The sequence below is a fragment of the Crotalus tigris genome, unplaced genomic scaffold (genome assembly GCF_016545835.1).
Source record: "Crotalus tigris isolate CLP2741 ecotype Arizona unplaced genomic scaffold, ASM1654583v1 scf7180000018464.579312, whole genome shotgun sequence".
NCBI classification, from domain to species: Eukaryota; Metazoa; Chordata; class Lepidosauria; order Squamata; family Viperidae; genus Crotalus; species Crotalus tigris.
The window spans coordinates 78,475-95,650 of record NW_024097020.1 but is presented as its reverse complement, the minus strand read 5'-3'; the positions used below and the strand labels follow the sequence as shown (position 1 = coordinate 95,650).

The window sequence follows — 17,176 nt, the reverse complement described above, 5'->3', positions numbered from 1 at the left end:
TCCCAACTAGTAGCCACCACACAGCAGTTTTGGTAGGCTCTGGACAACAACCTTTGCATCTATATGTTAATACATCTACCCTAAACAAGGCTTTTGAACACTTATTCTCCACCTTACCAGCAGAAGGTATTCTATTGCCAAAATATAGTTCTCACACAGCTTTGGAATGCTGGAATCAGAGACAAACCAGCAAAGGTTGTGGGCAGAACGGTGTTTCAGCTGCTACAGATGGTCCTATGGTTTTCACTGTGAGATAGCAGCAGCATATTTCACATATAGGCAAGTCACTCAGCTGAGGTTAAATAATAGGATGCTCTGTGAATGATTTCACACTTCTCACAGAGCACTAGATTGTACCCAAGACATATCTACTGCAGAAGTTCATTATACAATAAATCTTCTATTTATGGTAGTCCCATTCAGAGAAAATACTTCAATTATGCTAATATAAATGAGAGAAGTCTAATAAACCAAAGAACCATAAATCTGGAAGGGGCTATTTATGTTATTCAATTCCCTACTGATGCAGGGATTCAAATTAAAACAATTGAAAAAGAAGGCTATTCAATTTCTGCTTGAAAACACCCAGTGAAGAGAAGTAACTAGTTTGTCTAACTGGTTTCCCTGTCAAGCTAATTTTATATTATGACAATTTTTCCTAACATTTATTCATAATCACTTTCCTGTCCTTTAATTCTATTATCATGTCATGCACACATTGGAATGAAAGAGATGGTACTATAAAGATTATTGTTTTCATAACTTACCCTATTGTATCTAATAGCTAATATCAGGAAGTAAGCATTTATCTTGCACAGGATTTTTCATATCATTACATCCTTCATTATTTCATTTATTGAAACTGTTAATATTTATATTTTCTTTAAAATGAAAAGTATTCATACCTGCGGAAGAAACTGGCACAGATTGCCCACTTGAATATTTAAAGCTGAGACTTGTTCCTCCACCATTCTGAGAGTGCAGGGGGCTTTATTAAGAAACCAAGTTGACTGGTTGTTTGCTACAGAAATTTCTCGTGTGATAGTAATATTCTTGGGCTTCTTATGCCTAATGACCAGAAAATAATTGTTACATATTACCTTAGGCCATGGTACTATTGTATAATAGTACTGTATGTGTACTATTAAAATAAACATTAAAATAATGTTTCAATAACATTACTTTTCAAGTATAGGTAGTCCTCAACTTACAACCACAACTGAGCTTAAAATTTCTGTTGCTAATTGGGACATTAAGTGACTTTTGCCTCATTTTATGACCTTTCTTGCCACAGTTATTAAGTGAATTACTGCAGTTGTTAAGTTAGTAACATTACTATTAAGTGAATCTGGCTTCCCTATTGACTTTGCTAGTCAGAAGGACATAAAAGGTGATCATATGACCGCAGGACATTGCAACCGTCATAAATATGAGTCAGTTGCCAAGGGTCTGAATTTTGATTACGTGACCATGTGGATGCTACAATTGTCCTAAGTGTGAAAAACAGTCCTAAGGTCACTTTTTTCAGTGCCATTGTAACTTCAAACAGTCATTAAACTAACTGTTGTAAGTCGAGGACTACCTGTACACTTGTGAAAACAGGCATATAAACAAGTCTCATTACTCACACCTCAATTTCAACTGTTCCTTTATTGCAACCTCGCTTCACATAATGACCAACCTGAACAAAAGGAAAAGATACATAGAGAGAGCCTTAATTTATAAATATTGCATATCAGTTATGAAATGCCTAAACAGTAGAGCTGTTTAGTATAAATTGGGACAGGATATTAGTGAAATGAAAAAAGAATGCAGAGGAAAGTAAGCATAATGAGGTATCATTTTTGGTCACCTAAACTCAACATACAATCTAGCAGCACTTAGCTCTCTAACTCATGGCAGAAATCATAACTGCCTGTACAGTGCAGTATTTACAGCAAAATATGCTATTTAGTAAATGGCATAAAAGTAAAAAGATCATAATTTAATATTTAGTCCCCTTTGAAATCATTACAGTTAAAACAATCCAGCAGATGTGATACAGTATTGGCATAACAAAGGAGAGAGGAGAATTAAGGAGTAACACCTAGGACAACAAAACATTCCAGAGATTAAAGTTATTTAGAAAAAGAAGTACACAAAATAAACCAGTCTCTCTCCTGGTTTTGTTAATCAAGTAATGCCTTCTAGCAGGAACTAGATAGCAGGTTGCCTTTGTTGTGGCAACTACCCTCGAGAACAGCATTCCCCTTGAAGTTCAGATGACCCCTAATATAATGACTTTTACAGATCATTAAAAACATGGTTTTTCCACCAGACCTCGGTTTGGACGCAGGGGTTCTCAACCGTGGCAACTTTAAGACTTATGAACTTCAATTCCCAGAATTCCTCAGCCAGCAAAGCTGGCTGAGGAATTCTGGGAGTTGAAGTCCACAAATCTTAAAGTTGCCAAGGTTGAGAACCCTGGTTTAGAGTGAGAAGGGATCCTTTTTATATGTTTTATTTCTGCTGGTGGCAAAAGAGTTGGGTTACTTTACATCCCGATGATGCTATCTTTTCAGTCAAAAATTATGCCTGAAACATAATGCATTAAAGTTATTATACAAAGGACCATCATTTATTTGCAATATATTAGATTGAAATTATTTTATACAACTTAAAGAAATGTACCCTAACAGAAGTCCAATTTATATCGTATGATTCCAAACAGAACCAAACCAAATTCTCACCTTGTCAGCTCGTCCTATAAAGGAAGGTTTTCCTGCCAATCCAAGGCATATCGCACATACAATGCTTGATTTACCTGTCCCATTAGCTCCCACAATCATATTTAGATGAGGGCCTGGAAACACCACACAGTTATCGTAGGTTCTGAAAATCAATTTTTTTAAAAAAGAAATGTTTATAAGAAAGTTATTTGTAAAAATAAAAAAGAAGCAGAATTTATGTTATTAATAATTCTATTTTCCCCCCCATTTTTTTCATTACTGTTTTGAGTGCTCACCAAAGTAGAGACAGGGTATAAAGCAAAGAAAGAAGCTAATATCTAAGATAATCTGACTTTTAAATTTTAGCTCAGAAACAGAGAAAAATAAAATCCTATCCTACAAAGTTTATCAAAGAACAAAGAAATTAATGTCTTAACTGAAACAAGAATCCCATCTAAAGCTAACTTTTCAATGCCAGTCTGTTAACCATCAAATGTTTGTAACACCTCCCTTGTAGGTGAGAGTTATATCTACATCTTTTAAGGGAAAAGATAAATGTAGGGGGATGAAATACTTATATGGTGTGAAGAAAGTGAACAAGAACTTTTTCATTGCAAATCATTTGTCAATTCACTCTCATAATATAACACTGGGCACACACTTGGGCAACTTTAATAACTTTAATAAAGATTGTTAGTCAATCATTATGGCTAATTATTAGCTCCAGTACCAGGGGCAATATGCCTCTCAATACCAATTACTGAGAAATAGGAGCAGAAAATAGGTATTGTTCAGCTTTGATTACAGACTAAGAGTGAATATTTGGTTAGCTAGTAGAGGATGAAAATGTTTAAATGCCACAGAGAAGAGGGGGAGTCAAGTTAGTTTCCAAAGCACCAGAACGCAAAGCACAAGAAACAATGAATAGAAACTAATCAAAGAGAGAAGCAACCTGGAATGAAGGAGAAACTTCCTAACAGTGAGAACAATTAACCAGTGGAACGAACAGCTTTGCCTTCGGAAATCGTGGGTGCTCCTTCATTGGAGGTTTTTAAGAAGATAGCCACTTGTCTGAAATGGTTTAGGTCACAGGGGTTCTCAACCTTGGCAACTTTAAGACTTGTGGACTTCAACTCCCAGAATTCCTCAGCCAGCTTTGCTGGCTGAGGAATTCTGGGAGTTGAAGTCCACAAGTCTTAAAGTTGCCAAGGTTGAAGAACCCCTGGTTTAGGATCTCCTACTTGAGTAGGGGGTTGGACTAGAAAATCTCTAAGGTCCCTTCCAGCTTTATTCTGATTGACTGACTCCCTGTTCCCCCCTTCCTGAGGGAAGTTGAGAGTTTTGTATAGATGACCAATGGAGCATGAATGTAATGGTGGCAAGGGGAAATCAGAAACAGTAGGCTACATAGACACTACTAGGCACTACGACTCTCTTTGCGACTTCAATTACTCCCTTTACGTTTAAATGCAACAGAACATCTAGACTGCTCTTAGGATCTGAGGTAAAGTGTATAAAGATGAACATGATTTTCTGATGGGGCAACTACTGCTGATAATAAAATAAGTCATTAAGGCCCTTCTTGGATTTAGGGGAAGCAAGAGTGAGAGCAAAACACCATATAGGGATACCGACGAACCCACCGAACCCGCGGGAGCCACCGCGAGCCCTCTGGTAGCGGGGAAAAAGTTTCCTGACAAAATAGTAAAACCCCGCCTCTCGGCCTTGAAAGAGGCCACGCCCACCGTGCCTCATTTTTCTCCCCCCGCCGTTATTGGCCAGCCGTACAGCCGCTGCCCATGCGTCTTTCCCACTCACAGGAAGTTTTCCATGGAGATTCTCACGATAGCGCCCTCGACGAACGATGTATTTGCGCTTCGTCGATCGTCCGATCGCGGCTGGCTTTCCTTCGAGGTTCGTTTACTGAGGTGATTCTTGCCCCCGCTGCTCCCCGCCTCAGTTTCTTCAGATTTACGCTTAGCAGAGGCCGCCATCTTTACCTCCTGCAACAACTAGTGTGAATTCTAAGGGCTAGGCAAGCGACAATGCGCGCTCGTTTCCCATTGGTTGCTCTGACCTCTGGTTAGGCTGCCGGCGTATGTCATTGGTTACCACAGTCCTACGTCTCGTGAGTATTTCCGTTAGAGGAAAATAGGAGACTATTTCCTCTTTTTCTGTCGCATACCGGCCGGGGAGGAAGATCTCAAAGTCTATTGGATGGTGAGAAAAAAAGGGCGGGAACGAGCATTTTCACTGGGCGCGAAAAAGCAGTGGGGCGTTTCTTTGTGAAACCTTGAGTTCTGGACGCAGTTGTATAAATCAAGCTTTACTCCTTAATAATTTGCAGTGGGCATTTTAAGTACGTTACGAATTAAGATTAGTAGATTTGGAGTTCAGAAACTTGCTCTCCTGCTACCTAGCGGTCGTCGCAATTTATGCGAGCGAGAATTTGTGGCCCTCTTAGAAAAAGCCTCTCACTGATGAACTAAAAGTAGTTGCTGATGGTTTTTAGGAAAGAAGGTAGGCGTTAGTTGGGAGCAGAAAAAAAATGAGTATCCTCTGCAAAACTGACCAGGAATAATGTCGAGGGCTTCTCTACCAAACTATGTAAGCAAGGTTTTCCTATCGTGCCCAGTGTAGGATGGGATTACAAATCTCAATTATCAATGATTATTACAGAAGCAACTATGGCAGAGGTTGGGGTTGAACACTAACACCACATGACATTAATATGATCCTTAACTATCCAAGGATTTCATTGCTTTTTTATCCTCTTAGAGCTTAGGTTAAGCAAAGGCAACTTGGCTTTTCATGGAAAAGTCTTTTGTGTGCATAATTTTTCCCTCAGGTTCATGTCCTCCAGATTTGTAGCTATTCTGGCACTGGTTAATTGAGATTGTATTCTAAAATATTTAGACCAGAGGTGTCCAACTTTGGCACTTTTTAAGACTTGTGGATTTCCAAGTAGCAGAATTCCCTAGCCAACATGAGATGTGCAGGAACATAAAAAAGGTGAATCGATCTTTTGATAGGAAAAAAGGGGAGTAAAAATAATGGTAGAAAAAAATGGCTTTTTGCTCCCTCTTAATAGATGATGATGGGGCTTCAGAAAGTACCAAGCTGCAAGAGGAGATAGCTTGACTGCAGAAGTAAATACGAGGGCAATTCAGAAATAAACCTCCATTTGGTTATCAATGACAGACACTCACAGATACAGAACTTCTATTATACACATTAGAAAACTACATTATATTACTTTTCAACATAATTGCCATTCAAATTGAGGCACTTGTCATAACTTCTTACAAGGTTTGAAATTCCTTAGTAGTCGCTCAGCGGCAAATCTGGGCTATGGGGGGGGTGATCAAAAACATCCCAACGGAACTGCTTCAAAATTTCTTGAGTGCATCTAGCGGTGTGCAGGCAAGCATTATCATGAACGAACATCATACCGGAAATGGTGCCATAGAAAATCCTGTCAAATGTGAAGATGCCAAAGGAATAGTGCTAGTGAAGTTCATGGAGCATGGTTTGAACATCAATTCAAAAGCATATTGTGAAACAGAAAACAGAAGAGCCATCCATAACAAGCATCAGGGCATGCTGACTTCTGGTGTGTTGATTCACGATAATGCTCACCGCACACCGCTAGACACACCTAATAACTTTTGAAGCAGTTCCATTGGGATGTTTTTGATTACTCCCCCTATAGACCAGATTTGGCGCCGAGCAACTATTACTAAGGAATTTCAAAACTTGTAAGACGTTATGACAAGTGCCTCAATTCGATGGCGATTATGTTGAAAAGTAATGTAATGTAGTTTTCAAATGTGTATAATAAAAGTTCTGTATCTGTGAGTGTATATCATTGATAAACAAACAAAGGTTTATTTCCAAACTGCTCTCATAATTAGAATTAGAGGAAGGTACTGTACCAACAACTCCAAGAACCCATAGTATAACTACCAGAAGGGGCTTCAGAGTGAGGCATGGAAACATCTGAGCTGCAAAAATAGCTGCATAAAATTGCTAACTTAGCCACAGGCGAGAGGCATATAAATTGTGGCAAATATTCCGAAAAATAAGTCGTTTTTCTAAGAAGAAAAATGTGGGTCACAGTAGTAAGCAAAGCACATATTTAAAATATTGACATTCCTTGCATATATAATTTAATCATAATGTGATGTAGTAGGTTTAAGGAAGGTCTCGGGGAAAATGTAGGTGGTGGTTGGAGAGAATGTAACCTCATAATACCTAAGCCAATGGGGAACAAGGAGGGCTGCCAGGACAGAGTTGTGTAAGGAAGGGAATTGTTTGAGTTGAAACTTTGGAGAGAACCAAACTATGATGCTTCTCTCCGCTTATTAACAATAAACGAAACAAGATCTTCACTGTGTTATGGCTGGTTATTGGTCAGGCAATTTTGCCACTGATTGTGAAAGAAAGCAGCCAACGACATATAACACTCCTTTTTTTTCCTATCAAAAGATAGTTCACTTCCCTTATTTTCCTGCACATGTGCTTATCTCATTCTGGAGTGGAGGTTGCAAGTCAAGATTAAAATAGCCTAGTTTTTCAGGTGCTGTTAAGCTTAAATTCTAGTAAGCATAATAATGCCTTGATGAAGTTAGACTTTCAGTCCTGTAAGCATATTAAGAGAGAAAGGAATGAAAAGTATTAGTATGATCCATCTTCATCATGGAGTTTATTTTATTTCTATCTTTGCCCATTTTTGTTTGAGTTAATGATGTTATGTCTTCCTGGATTTAATGGGCTCCAAGGAAAATACTGGAAATCTCCAGAGATTAATGATAAAAGCGAATTATTATTTTTGGCACATACCTTATATACTTTTGTTTATAAATCATCTGATTCTACCCATCAGTGCTTTCCATTATTTCAATACCCATTTTTGTGTGCAGCAAGAGGAAGCACTACAAAGAAAAAGGAATCTAGTTCATAAATTCACTTTATTAGTTAAATTTAGAGGCCATTTGACTCCAGACAACTCTAGATAGATTACATAATAAAAGGAGTAAAAACAAAGATGATGATGAAAGTTTCTCAACATCTGAAAGAGGGAACACAACACCCAAAGGGAAAAACAACAGGATAAACAGCCACCTACCTCCAAACCTGGGACCAGAATCAAGTTTTAAATGACTTTGAAAACACCATCATGGTAAGTTGTATAGATGTATTTTCTAGATGGCAGATGCTGTAACAGAACTCACTTTCTGAGTCCTGATAGATCACAATGATTAATTGAAGAGACCAGGAGCCCATCCACTCTGCCTGTCTAGGGTCAGACACAATGAGAATATTCCAGATTTCTTCAGTTAAATGTGTCATAATGGGATCAAAGAAGTATGCTTTTTCTGTTATGGTTCCTTAGGATAAATTTTGATTCTGAAACGTCTAGGACAGAGGTCACCAACCTTTGTCGGTTGGCAGACCAAAGGAAAAGGGAGGGGGAAGCATTTTACATGCATGCATGTGTGTACGTGCGCACAGGGCCGTGAGTATGCACATGCCACAAACGGGGCAGGGCTAGCGCCCATGTGATACTAGCCCTACTAGCCTTGTTCTTGCGTGGCACAGCGCCTTGTTTTTACACCTCGTGGCACGGCAGTAGCCATTTTTGCGCCTTGCAGGGCGGCGGTATCCTGTTTTTGCACCCCAAGGTGCATCATCGTCCAATTTTCACATCCCAAGGTGCAGCGGTGACCCGTTTTTGTGCCCTGTGGCATGGCGTCCTGTTTTTGTGCCCTGCAGCTGCGGCACTAGCACAAGTGAGGGGTGTGCACGCACATGCGTGTGCACTGGCCAGCCTGTACCGTGGCCCGGTGGCCAGCAGGCCACGGCCCACTACCAGGCCACAGCCCACACAGGTTGGGGACCCCTGGTCTAGCATGTGGCACTGAACAGGAAATTCACTAAAACCAATGGTAGTCATAGAAGTGTAAAAATGGGTAAGATGGCAGATGTAGCACTGTGATGCATGCTCTGCCTTTTATATATATACTAATCTCAAAGGGGATATGAGACTTGCATTTTACACCCATATTACAGATGGTACTGATCCAATTCAGTCCTGTCTTTATTACAGTTATGGACCAACACAAGGTACTGATCCATATATATCTATCCTACACTATAACTGATAGCAAATAGGCACTGTACACTCACTATTTTGAAAAATCAAAACATACAGGATTTTTGCAAGTTCACAAGTTATTAAATTAGAAGATGTTATTTTTGAAGTGTCCACTAGATGTCAGGAGAATATCAGGCTAGAAAGAAATATATCAATTAAACCATTTACTTCCTATTTTTGACTAAAAAAACGTGGAATATACTGACAGCCTATAATAAATGATGTAAAAAATGCAATTCTATTTAAATGTGTAATGCAATAAAATAAAATTATTAGAAACACTGCAGTGAAAGGTATTAACAAAACTATAATAATGGTATTTTGTGGAACAAAATAATGGGTAAATGGATATATCTGATTGAATATAAAAGGTCTAGGTTTTGCATCCAGTAATCTTAATTCACTGCTTGGGTGCACGGTACAGGCATGCTGTATTATTTTCTATGCATTTTATGCAGATTCCAAAGAATTATGGGAGATTCTAGAAAAATTCTAGAGATTTTGGAAAAGCTAGATGAAATGTTAGATGTTAGTGTATGTACTTGACATGACGCTCATTCAATGGCATAATGAAATAGGTAGGCTTACATTCCTAGGAAGATGTTACATAGATAACATACTGATTATTCTTGCAAATCATTTGAAAGGCCCCTTCTCCAAATAACACAATTTGAAGAAGGATCATTCTGAATGATTGTGAGAATTGGGCCCACTTGCAGAATGATATTGAGGTGGTCTCCTTGGAAGGCCACACCTTGTGTCAGCTGGACATGCCTGTCAGAAAAACAACACAAAGGTAAGTGGCCCCAGGCGTAGTGGGTGGGGAAGGGCTCAGGCAACCCAGCATGGGATGGGTGAGAAGGCCCAGACCTCCCAGCCTGCAACAGGTTTCCACACACCGCTGGGCACCAAGCTCCCCAAGCCTCTCACATCGCAAGGGATTCCATGTCCCATCAGATTACTTAACGACCGCAACTAGGAAAGCCAGTATTGCAATCATTGAGCAAACCGATTATGTGGGTGTTTTGCTTAACTATTTTTTTTTCTTAATTCCAGTCCCAATTTTGGCTGTAAATTACGAATTACTTTAGTCTGGATTTCATATGAATTGCAACAGAAAGCTAGGTATATAATATTAACAACGTTAATTGGCCATTTATGTTATATTACAGACCATATTTTTTTTCAAATACATTTCATAGCTAGCTAATTGAAGCAGTCTGGTCTGGCAGTTTCCGTTGTAGGATGATTGTGAGAGAAAAAAAATCAATTTTATTCAAAAAAATAGTACATTTCTGGCCACAGGTGGAGTTAAAGTGAAAACACATTTTATTTGATCAATTAAAATTAAGGCATTTGTACACACATATACATATATGAAATGCATGTCCCTCTATAATCACATATTCAACATTCAAATGGGTATCATTTTTTTTCAAACAGGAATATTTTGTGGTTAAATGTAACTTAAAGTCATTCTTGACAAGTCTATCAAACCACTAATATATTAAATAATAAAACTGCATTTCAAACAGTTTCCTCATTTGTATGTTGTTCAATATTGGTGCGCTGCATTATATTTTATAGAACACTTACATAGATTTTATCTGTCAGCTGCAGCCTGGATAAACGGATTCATTATAATTATTAGGAAAAAACAGCACAATAATTAAAATACTGTATTGGTGAGACCCTTATATTGCAAATCTATGCACATCTGGGAATCATTGTCATTGAGCTCAATGACATGAATTTCTGAGTGGACATGCATAGGATTCCGACAGATATTAGTCTTCCTAAACAATACTAAAAACATTTGCAAACAACATATAAAATGTTAATAGTGTTTATAAATTTCTTTATTTCACAATTTTTAACTAAATCCATTATTTGCCAACAAGGCATTCATTGAATGCAGATTTTGTTAACACAATGACAGATTGTGTCCATTTTATTTTATATATTTGTATGGCTGAAAATTCTTAAAAAATCTATATTGATTATTGCAAATTTGGTGCAAATTCAATAGCTCCTTAGAATAACTGATGTCACATGCAAAAGAAAATGCATAAAACAAAGTGAGAGAAACCCTGAGTCAATAATTTCATAAGCAAGGCACTAAATCTTTCCTCGGCTCTTCCTGTGCCTTTGTGTCTTTTACAAAATAATCCAGTAGTTATCTTTAAATTGGATAGTATGGACAAGTCTGTGCAGTTTCTACTGTAGAGAAAGCACTGGTATTCCATCAGCTACTGCCGAGTTCAGTACTCTATTTCATTGAAATCAGCAGAATATCCTGATGACTCTAGTATACTTTCTTCCATTTCTAAGAGGACAGAAAGAACATTGAAAACATCTGTATATTACTTTACAGATAAAAATCATTTTGAGGTGCTAAGATGCAGAGAGAAATAGTCTGAAGACTAGCTATCCTTTCTTTCATGAGTATTAAAGTAGAAATAATGAAAGAGCTTTAGCTCAAGAATGGTTTTGTGGGACTTTTGATAAATGTGACAATAATATCTTTGTAAATCTAGAAAGAAACACTTGCTATGAACAGTTGTCTCTTTAGTTGTGTGTGTGTGTGTGTATAAATATAATGAAAAGCTTTCAAGAGGCAAATGTAAATCAAATACCAGGGCAAATTCAATCAAATTAAGTTTACCTCTACAAGGTCCTCTCTGAAATGAAATGTCATCTATAGCAATGTCACTTCTTATTGATATTCCACGAATTGCTTCAAATATAATCTGCATTTTTTAAAAAAGCATAATTTATAAATACAGTTTGATTTTATAGAAATGTATAAAGTACTGTACATGCAAGGTAGTAATTTACATATAAGTGTGTAAATTTTTGTTTGTAAATCATGGTGTAGTTATAACTAACTGAAGTAGAAGAAAGCTCTTTTAAATGAGTATCTCTCCTACCCTCTCCATGCCCCTTCTGGAAAGTTTGGCAATCCTTAGGAATAGTAACATGGGATGGGAAATAAAAATAAGGAGTTGTACAAAATGTGCTGTTAAAATATTAAATTTGCTCCATTAATCTTTGTGTTATTTGGGTCTGTTTCCTCCTTTCTCAAGATCTCCTAAGAAGTCTTATTTTTCATAAAGATTGACCAATCTTCCAGACAAACTTTGAAGCCAAGAAAATCCTACCAATAAGTTTCCTTCCACATGGATTCAGTTGTCCCTTTCCAGGAATTATTTATATATCCTTCTTCTCAATGAATAGACTTTTTTTTAAAAAAATGTGACGTTTCTTCTCATATATTTTCATTTTTTTTAATTGGAGGAGAAAGGGAAAGTTGTTCTTTATTTTCCTGGCAAGCCAGGTGATAGCAGAGGCAAGGATTTGGGGGCAGAAGCACCATCTTACACACCAAAGCAATGGTCTTCCACATTATTTGTATTCTCTGCCTTGTTCAGCAAGGAGTAACTTCACTGGAAGAGCCTCTACCTGTGCCTTCATTATTTGGATGTAAAAGCTCCACCAGTCTTACTTTTACTTGGAGGCCTGAAGGCCACTACTCCAGATTCAGAGGAAACCTGTACATATATTTTTTAGAAGAATTTACTTTTAGAAGGAAGAATTTTGGTTGCATCAAAATGTATTCTTCCCCCAACAGAATAACTTTCCTTTTCCTCTTTGTGTCCTTCTTAAAATCTATTCTGGGGAGTTGAAAGATGGTTCATGAGCACAGATCTATACACCCTTTGGACTGACCCACATTCTCACAGAAATGTGTAACAGTTGCTTTGATATTTTTATTCCTGCACCTCTTCCTTCATACTATTATATGTAACTGAAATCCAAACTGTACAACATTAGATCTATATATTTAAATTATCTAAAACTGGATAGAGAGAGACATAGTACTATGAGCAAATAGTCAATTGAAATTGTTTGCTAGATTTATGAAGTGTAAAGAATAAATGATTTATTGAATTTGTCCTTTTTTTGTATATAAGTTTTAGACTGCTTGAAAAATGGCTATACAATGAAAGATGGAGCATTTCACAAACCTCTCCTTCAATATCTCCTTCCTAAGTAAGGGCAAAAACATCACACAGCATTCATGAGAATATCTATATAATTTTCTTCGGAAAATAATTTGTAAAGCAAATTCTCCATCAAATTAAATAAGAACCGTAAGGAAAAAAAACATGAGAATTTCTGTGCATAACATCTGATACTGCTATGATCTTTAATGACAGACAGGCTTATTTTGGTTGCTTATGCAATCAATTTAGACTCAATCAATTCAAGACTATCCAGTGCTATTTTAAATTGGCATGTTTCAGTCACATTTTCTCCTTACAGGTCTTGGGGAATTTATGCCTGCTGCTGGCATTTAACAAACTTGTCAACCAGAAATTTATCCCTCCAAATATTCTGGGCCATAAGTTAAACAGATACCCATTCCTATAAAGGGATTGTTAACTTACCTGGTGAGATTTATCACATGTATATTCTATTAGGCCCTTTAACCATGAGATGCTTTGTTCACCACGTCTTCTCCAAATGAGGATCTCCTTTTTAGAACCATGCATCTTCAAATAAACATTCAGCAGTCCTGTCCCATGTCCATACATATGATAAAAAAATATAAGGCACTGATGTCCAAATGTCTTTCGTAATAACCTTGAAATAAGTTGTGCCTTCTGTCCATAGATCATATTAGAAGCTTCAATATACATGTAATATCCTTCAAAAAGAAAATATATGAAAGTATATTTTAAGAGATTTTTTTAATTCTTATAGAGTGATTCAGATATCTGAATTTTACCAGGAACAAGTTTCCTTTCCGTCACTTTTGAGGTTTTTTTTTTACACATACACATATTTCTAACATTTATTATTATATGATTTGTCTACTGTGTTTCCCCAAAAATAAGACCCGGTCTTATTATTATTATTATTTGCCTCCAAAAGAGGCACCAAGTCTTATTTTTGGGGAGTGTCTTTTTCACGGTCTCACCTCGCCGTGGCAGCACTGAAATCTCCACCCAGCCGGCCCATTTCTTCTGTGATGGAAGGAAATGCCTCTGCAGCAAAGAATGGAGCTCCAGATTGAATCTGTAGCTCAGTTCTTGGCTGCAGAGGCCTTTCCGGAAGCCTCTGATGGCAAAATGAAGGCTAGGGGGCACCACAGAAGAAGTGAGCCGGTGAGGCGAGGCAGGTGTTGATTCATGGGAAGCCTGGCTGCATCGGTAAGTGGGTATGGGGTGTGTGGGGCAGCTCCACCTCCCCACCCCAGCTTGATTTTTAGGCCCAGCCCCAAAAATCAAGCTAGGGTAGGTATTACTTTCGGGGAAACACGGTATCTTGGCAATTATTGCTCTTTTCCAATATGAATTCACTTCTCTCAAATCTTACCCAGAATTATCGGAGAAGTCTGGAAAAAGTACCATAACAATTGTCTTATTTATTGAAGAACATCTACAATAAGATTCTGTTATCAGCATAAAAATTTAAAAAAATGAAGGAATGGTTTTGTCTATTTTTAAGCATGGAAATCCTAATCTGTATGTTTAATAGAAAAGAAAAGCATCAAATGTTCTCATTTAGATTACAAATCTATCTTGGAATAAAAACTATTCATACTTGATATTTCATTATATTATTTAGGTCACTTATCACCTTTTAAATTATAACTTACCTACCCCAGTAGTGTGGTCTCCTCTTGGACCAGTGTAAGATGTAGGCGTTGGACTTCTCCTCCTATGCCAACCATGCCGGTTTCTTGGTTGCAGAGTAAATGAGCACTCATTTTTTTCAAAAGTACATTCTCCGGGAAAATCAGGTAGTATATCTACCAAACACATACAGTAAAATGCAGTTATGCTTAAGTATATTTAAATATATCTAATTGACCTGTTTAAACTCCTGGTATGGATAAAGCTATCAGTTTTATTCAACTGTACTTATAGCAACTGCTTTTCTATCTGAATTTGTTGATTTGATGACACTCTACTCATTTTTATTATTTTTTTAAACACATTACATTTTCTGCTTTCTCAAAATTCCAGGCAGATATTACTTTTCTAAGTAAATATGATTTTTCATTCTAAAATAGACTTATATAACATTTACTTAGATGCATGTTTTACAATTTGGTTTGATATTGCTAAAATAATTAGTTATTGCTAAAATAAGTAATAGTTGCTAAAATAAATAATAGTTATTTCTAAATAAGTAATAGTTATTGCTAAATATTGCTAAAATAAGTAATAGTTATTAACAGAAAATCATGTAACTATTCATGGTTTAGTTAATTCAAATTTCACTGCAATCTCTTGAGTTTACTCATGATTATTCATTTATGTTTTGTCACAGTCAAATGTGACCTTAGCAATTGACAAAGTATATAGAGAATAACTAAAGCATTCATAGTAAGCCTAATTTTAAATGGCTTAAATCAGTTAAATCACATCATAATGGAACAAAAACATGGATTATCAAATTGAGTCAATATACAGTATATGCATGAACAGCTAATTCTACATTATACAACTCAGTGTTTGGCATTTTGCTAAAGCTAATCAGAGATAGCGCTAGCCTGATTTTAGGAGACTACCACTACTATAAGGAGATCTTTCTGGAGCCCCTGTTACTTTCAGAAATGCAGAACATTTAACTGTCTCGTTCAGAACAATTCCTACAGTAGGTTGGATTCTTATATATATGGAGACAGACAGACAGTGACATAATGGACATTTGTGTTAATGGAAGGTACTCATTTCGCCTATATCTAAATCCCAATTTAAATATAGATCTGCCCAATTTTTTTTTCTAAGAGCAAGTAGGAGTGTTTTGAAATTTGATAGAAGAAATTCCATTTCTTTGCAAGAATTTCTTTGGCATGCTGAATACTCTCTGTACTCTTATTATTGTGAATTTGAATCCACATCATTAAAATGGAAAAAAGCATAGTTTTTAAACTTAAAAGTATATCTCCATCCAATATGGAATGGTGTATGATAACCTGAAAATATATATTAGGGGAAAGTTTATACAGAACAGATCACTAATATCATAAAGTACACATCAATTGCAATAAATATACATACTACGGATTTGAAATGTAATTAATTTTACCAGCACTATGACAGCTTCCCAAATTCACTGATATATCATCTAGTGCCACTAGTCCACAATCCCAAAAGTTTCTACACCAGCTCAGAAACACCACCTGAAATTTGCACAAAAATACAGTCAATCTTAATTTTTCCAAGCCCTTTCCCCCCCAGAATGCTTTTCTAATCTTTTGAATTTTATATAGCATTTGAAAAAGATGCTTTACAAAGATGAACTGGTACAGCATCCTTATTGAAAGTTGCTTCAAAGGATATCAGTACATAAGGGCATGCATTCACTTTACTCACGATCTCAAAAGAAATATTCTCGATCTATGTACATATCACAGATAGTCAAATTTTGAAGTTAACATTATCTCAATATTCGTGAAAAAAATGTTTTGCTTACTAGAACTCTTTCTAATGGTCTGAACACAGTTATATATAATGAAAATATAAGTATAAAAGATTGCTAACTCACTGATTTCTAGTTACTTCCATTTTAGCACTAATCTGAATTAAACAGCAATTTGGCTTATCCAGATTTTTCATTAATAAAACAGCTAGAAATTCCTAGCTAATTCTATAGTATTACTAGAATTTGAATCATGTAATTTAGCAATGAATATTTATATTTGAGATTATTGTTTCAAATTATATTTGTTCTGTAGATCAAATAAGTATATAAACAATTGAAGTAGAAATATTCAGGCATTTGATGCTTTCTCCAAAGGAAGATAGTAATGATCTGTGGAGTCTTTGATGCTCTCTGTGCTTGATTGCTTGCTTGCAGATGTGTCATTACCTGATTAGGTAACTTTGTTTTGTTTTTCTTTTCAAATGGCAGCTAGTGGGATTTGATGTGGGTAGTTTTCTGGGTATTGCCATAATAATCTTTCCATTCCCTACCATCTAGGTCCAATAATAACCTTCAATAAGAGTAACTGATGCCATTTCCATTCCATAACCAGGTCAGAATCCTTACTGGTGAAGATCTAGATAATCTGCTTCCTATAATCTTCAGGAAAGAGTTGCACTCATATCGTCCCCCATAGCAGATGACACTTAGATTTACCTCTTCTCTTTCTCTCTCAAACACAAATTTACAAAGAAATATCTAAAATATTGTTAAAATACCAGTAAAAGCAATTACAAGAACAAATTTATCTGGTTAAAAGCATTATGGAAACAAATTGGTTTCCAATCGGAACGATATATAGAAACTATAT

General features: G+C 36.5%; 2 protein-coding genes and 1 long non-coding RNA gene across 5 annotated transcripts in view; 1 reads left to right on the top strand and 2 right to left on the bottom strand.

The window, feature by feature from the left end:
• The window catches only part of SMC5 (structural maintenance of chromosomes 5), a 42,300-nt gene extending 36,425 nt beyond the window's left edge, over positions 1-5,875 (bottom strand). The window contains exons 1-4 of one of the 2 annotated variants that reach the window (XM_039352636.1): positions 4,527-5,875; positions 2,730-2,871; positions 1,629-1,681; positions 906-1,068 (exon numbers count right to left, since the gene is read on the bottom strand). In XM_039352636.1, coding sequence (XP_039208570.1) covers positions 906-1,068; positions 1,629-1,681; positions 2,730-2,871; positions 4,527-4,702 — 534 coding nt within the window. In that variant the 5' untranslated portion in view covers positions 4,703-5,875. Of the gene's footprint in view, positions 1-905; positions 1,069-1,628; positions 1,682-2,729; positions 2,872-4,526 lie in introns of those variants that run through there. The other variant, XM_039352637.1, reaches the window with a different exon arrangement.
• Positions 4,500-13,310, top strand: LOC120312233. Its single transcript, XR_005557826.1, has 4 exons — positions 4,500-4,622; positions 7,787-7,890; positions 9,922-9,990; positions 11,952-13,310. It is a non-coding gene; the product is annotated as an uncharacterized LOC120312233 (long non-coding RNA).
• The window catches only part of MAMDC2 (MAM domain containing 2), a 49,617-nt gene continuing 42,612 nt past the window's right edge, over positions 10,172-17,176 (bottom strand). Inside the window, exons 10-14 of one of the 2 annotated variants that reach the window (XM_039352638.1) lie at positions 15,970-16,063; positions 14,531-14,683; positions 13,317-13,576; positions 11,531-11,615; positions 10,172-11,191 (exon numbers count right to left, since the gene is read on the bottom strand). In XM_039352638.1, coding sequence (XP_039208572.1) covers positions 11,127-11,191; positions 11,531-11,615; positions 13,317-13,576; positions 14,531-14,683; positions 15,970-16,063 — 657 coding nt within the window. In that variant the 3' untranslated portion in view covers positions 10,172-11,126. Of the gene's footprint in view, positions 11,192-11,530; positions 11,616-13,316; positions 13,577-14,530; positions 14,684-15,969; positions 16,064-17,176 lie in introns of those variants that run through there. The other variant, XM_039352639.1, reaches the window with a different exon arrangement.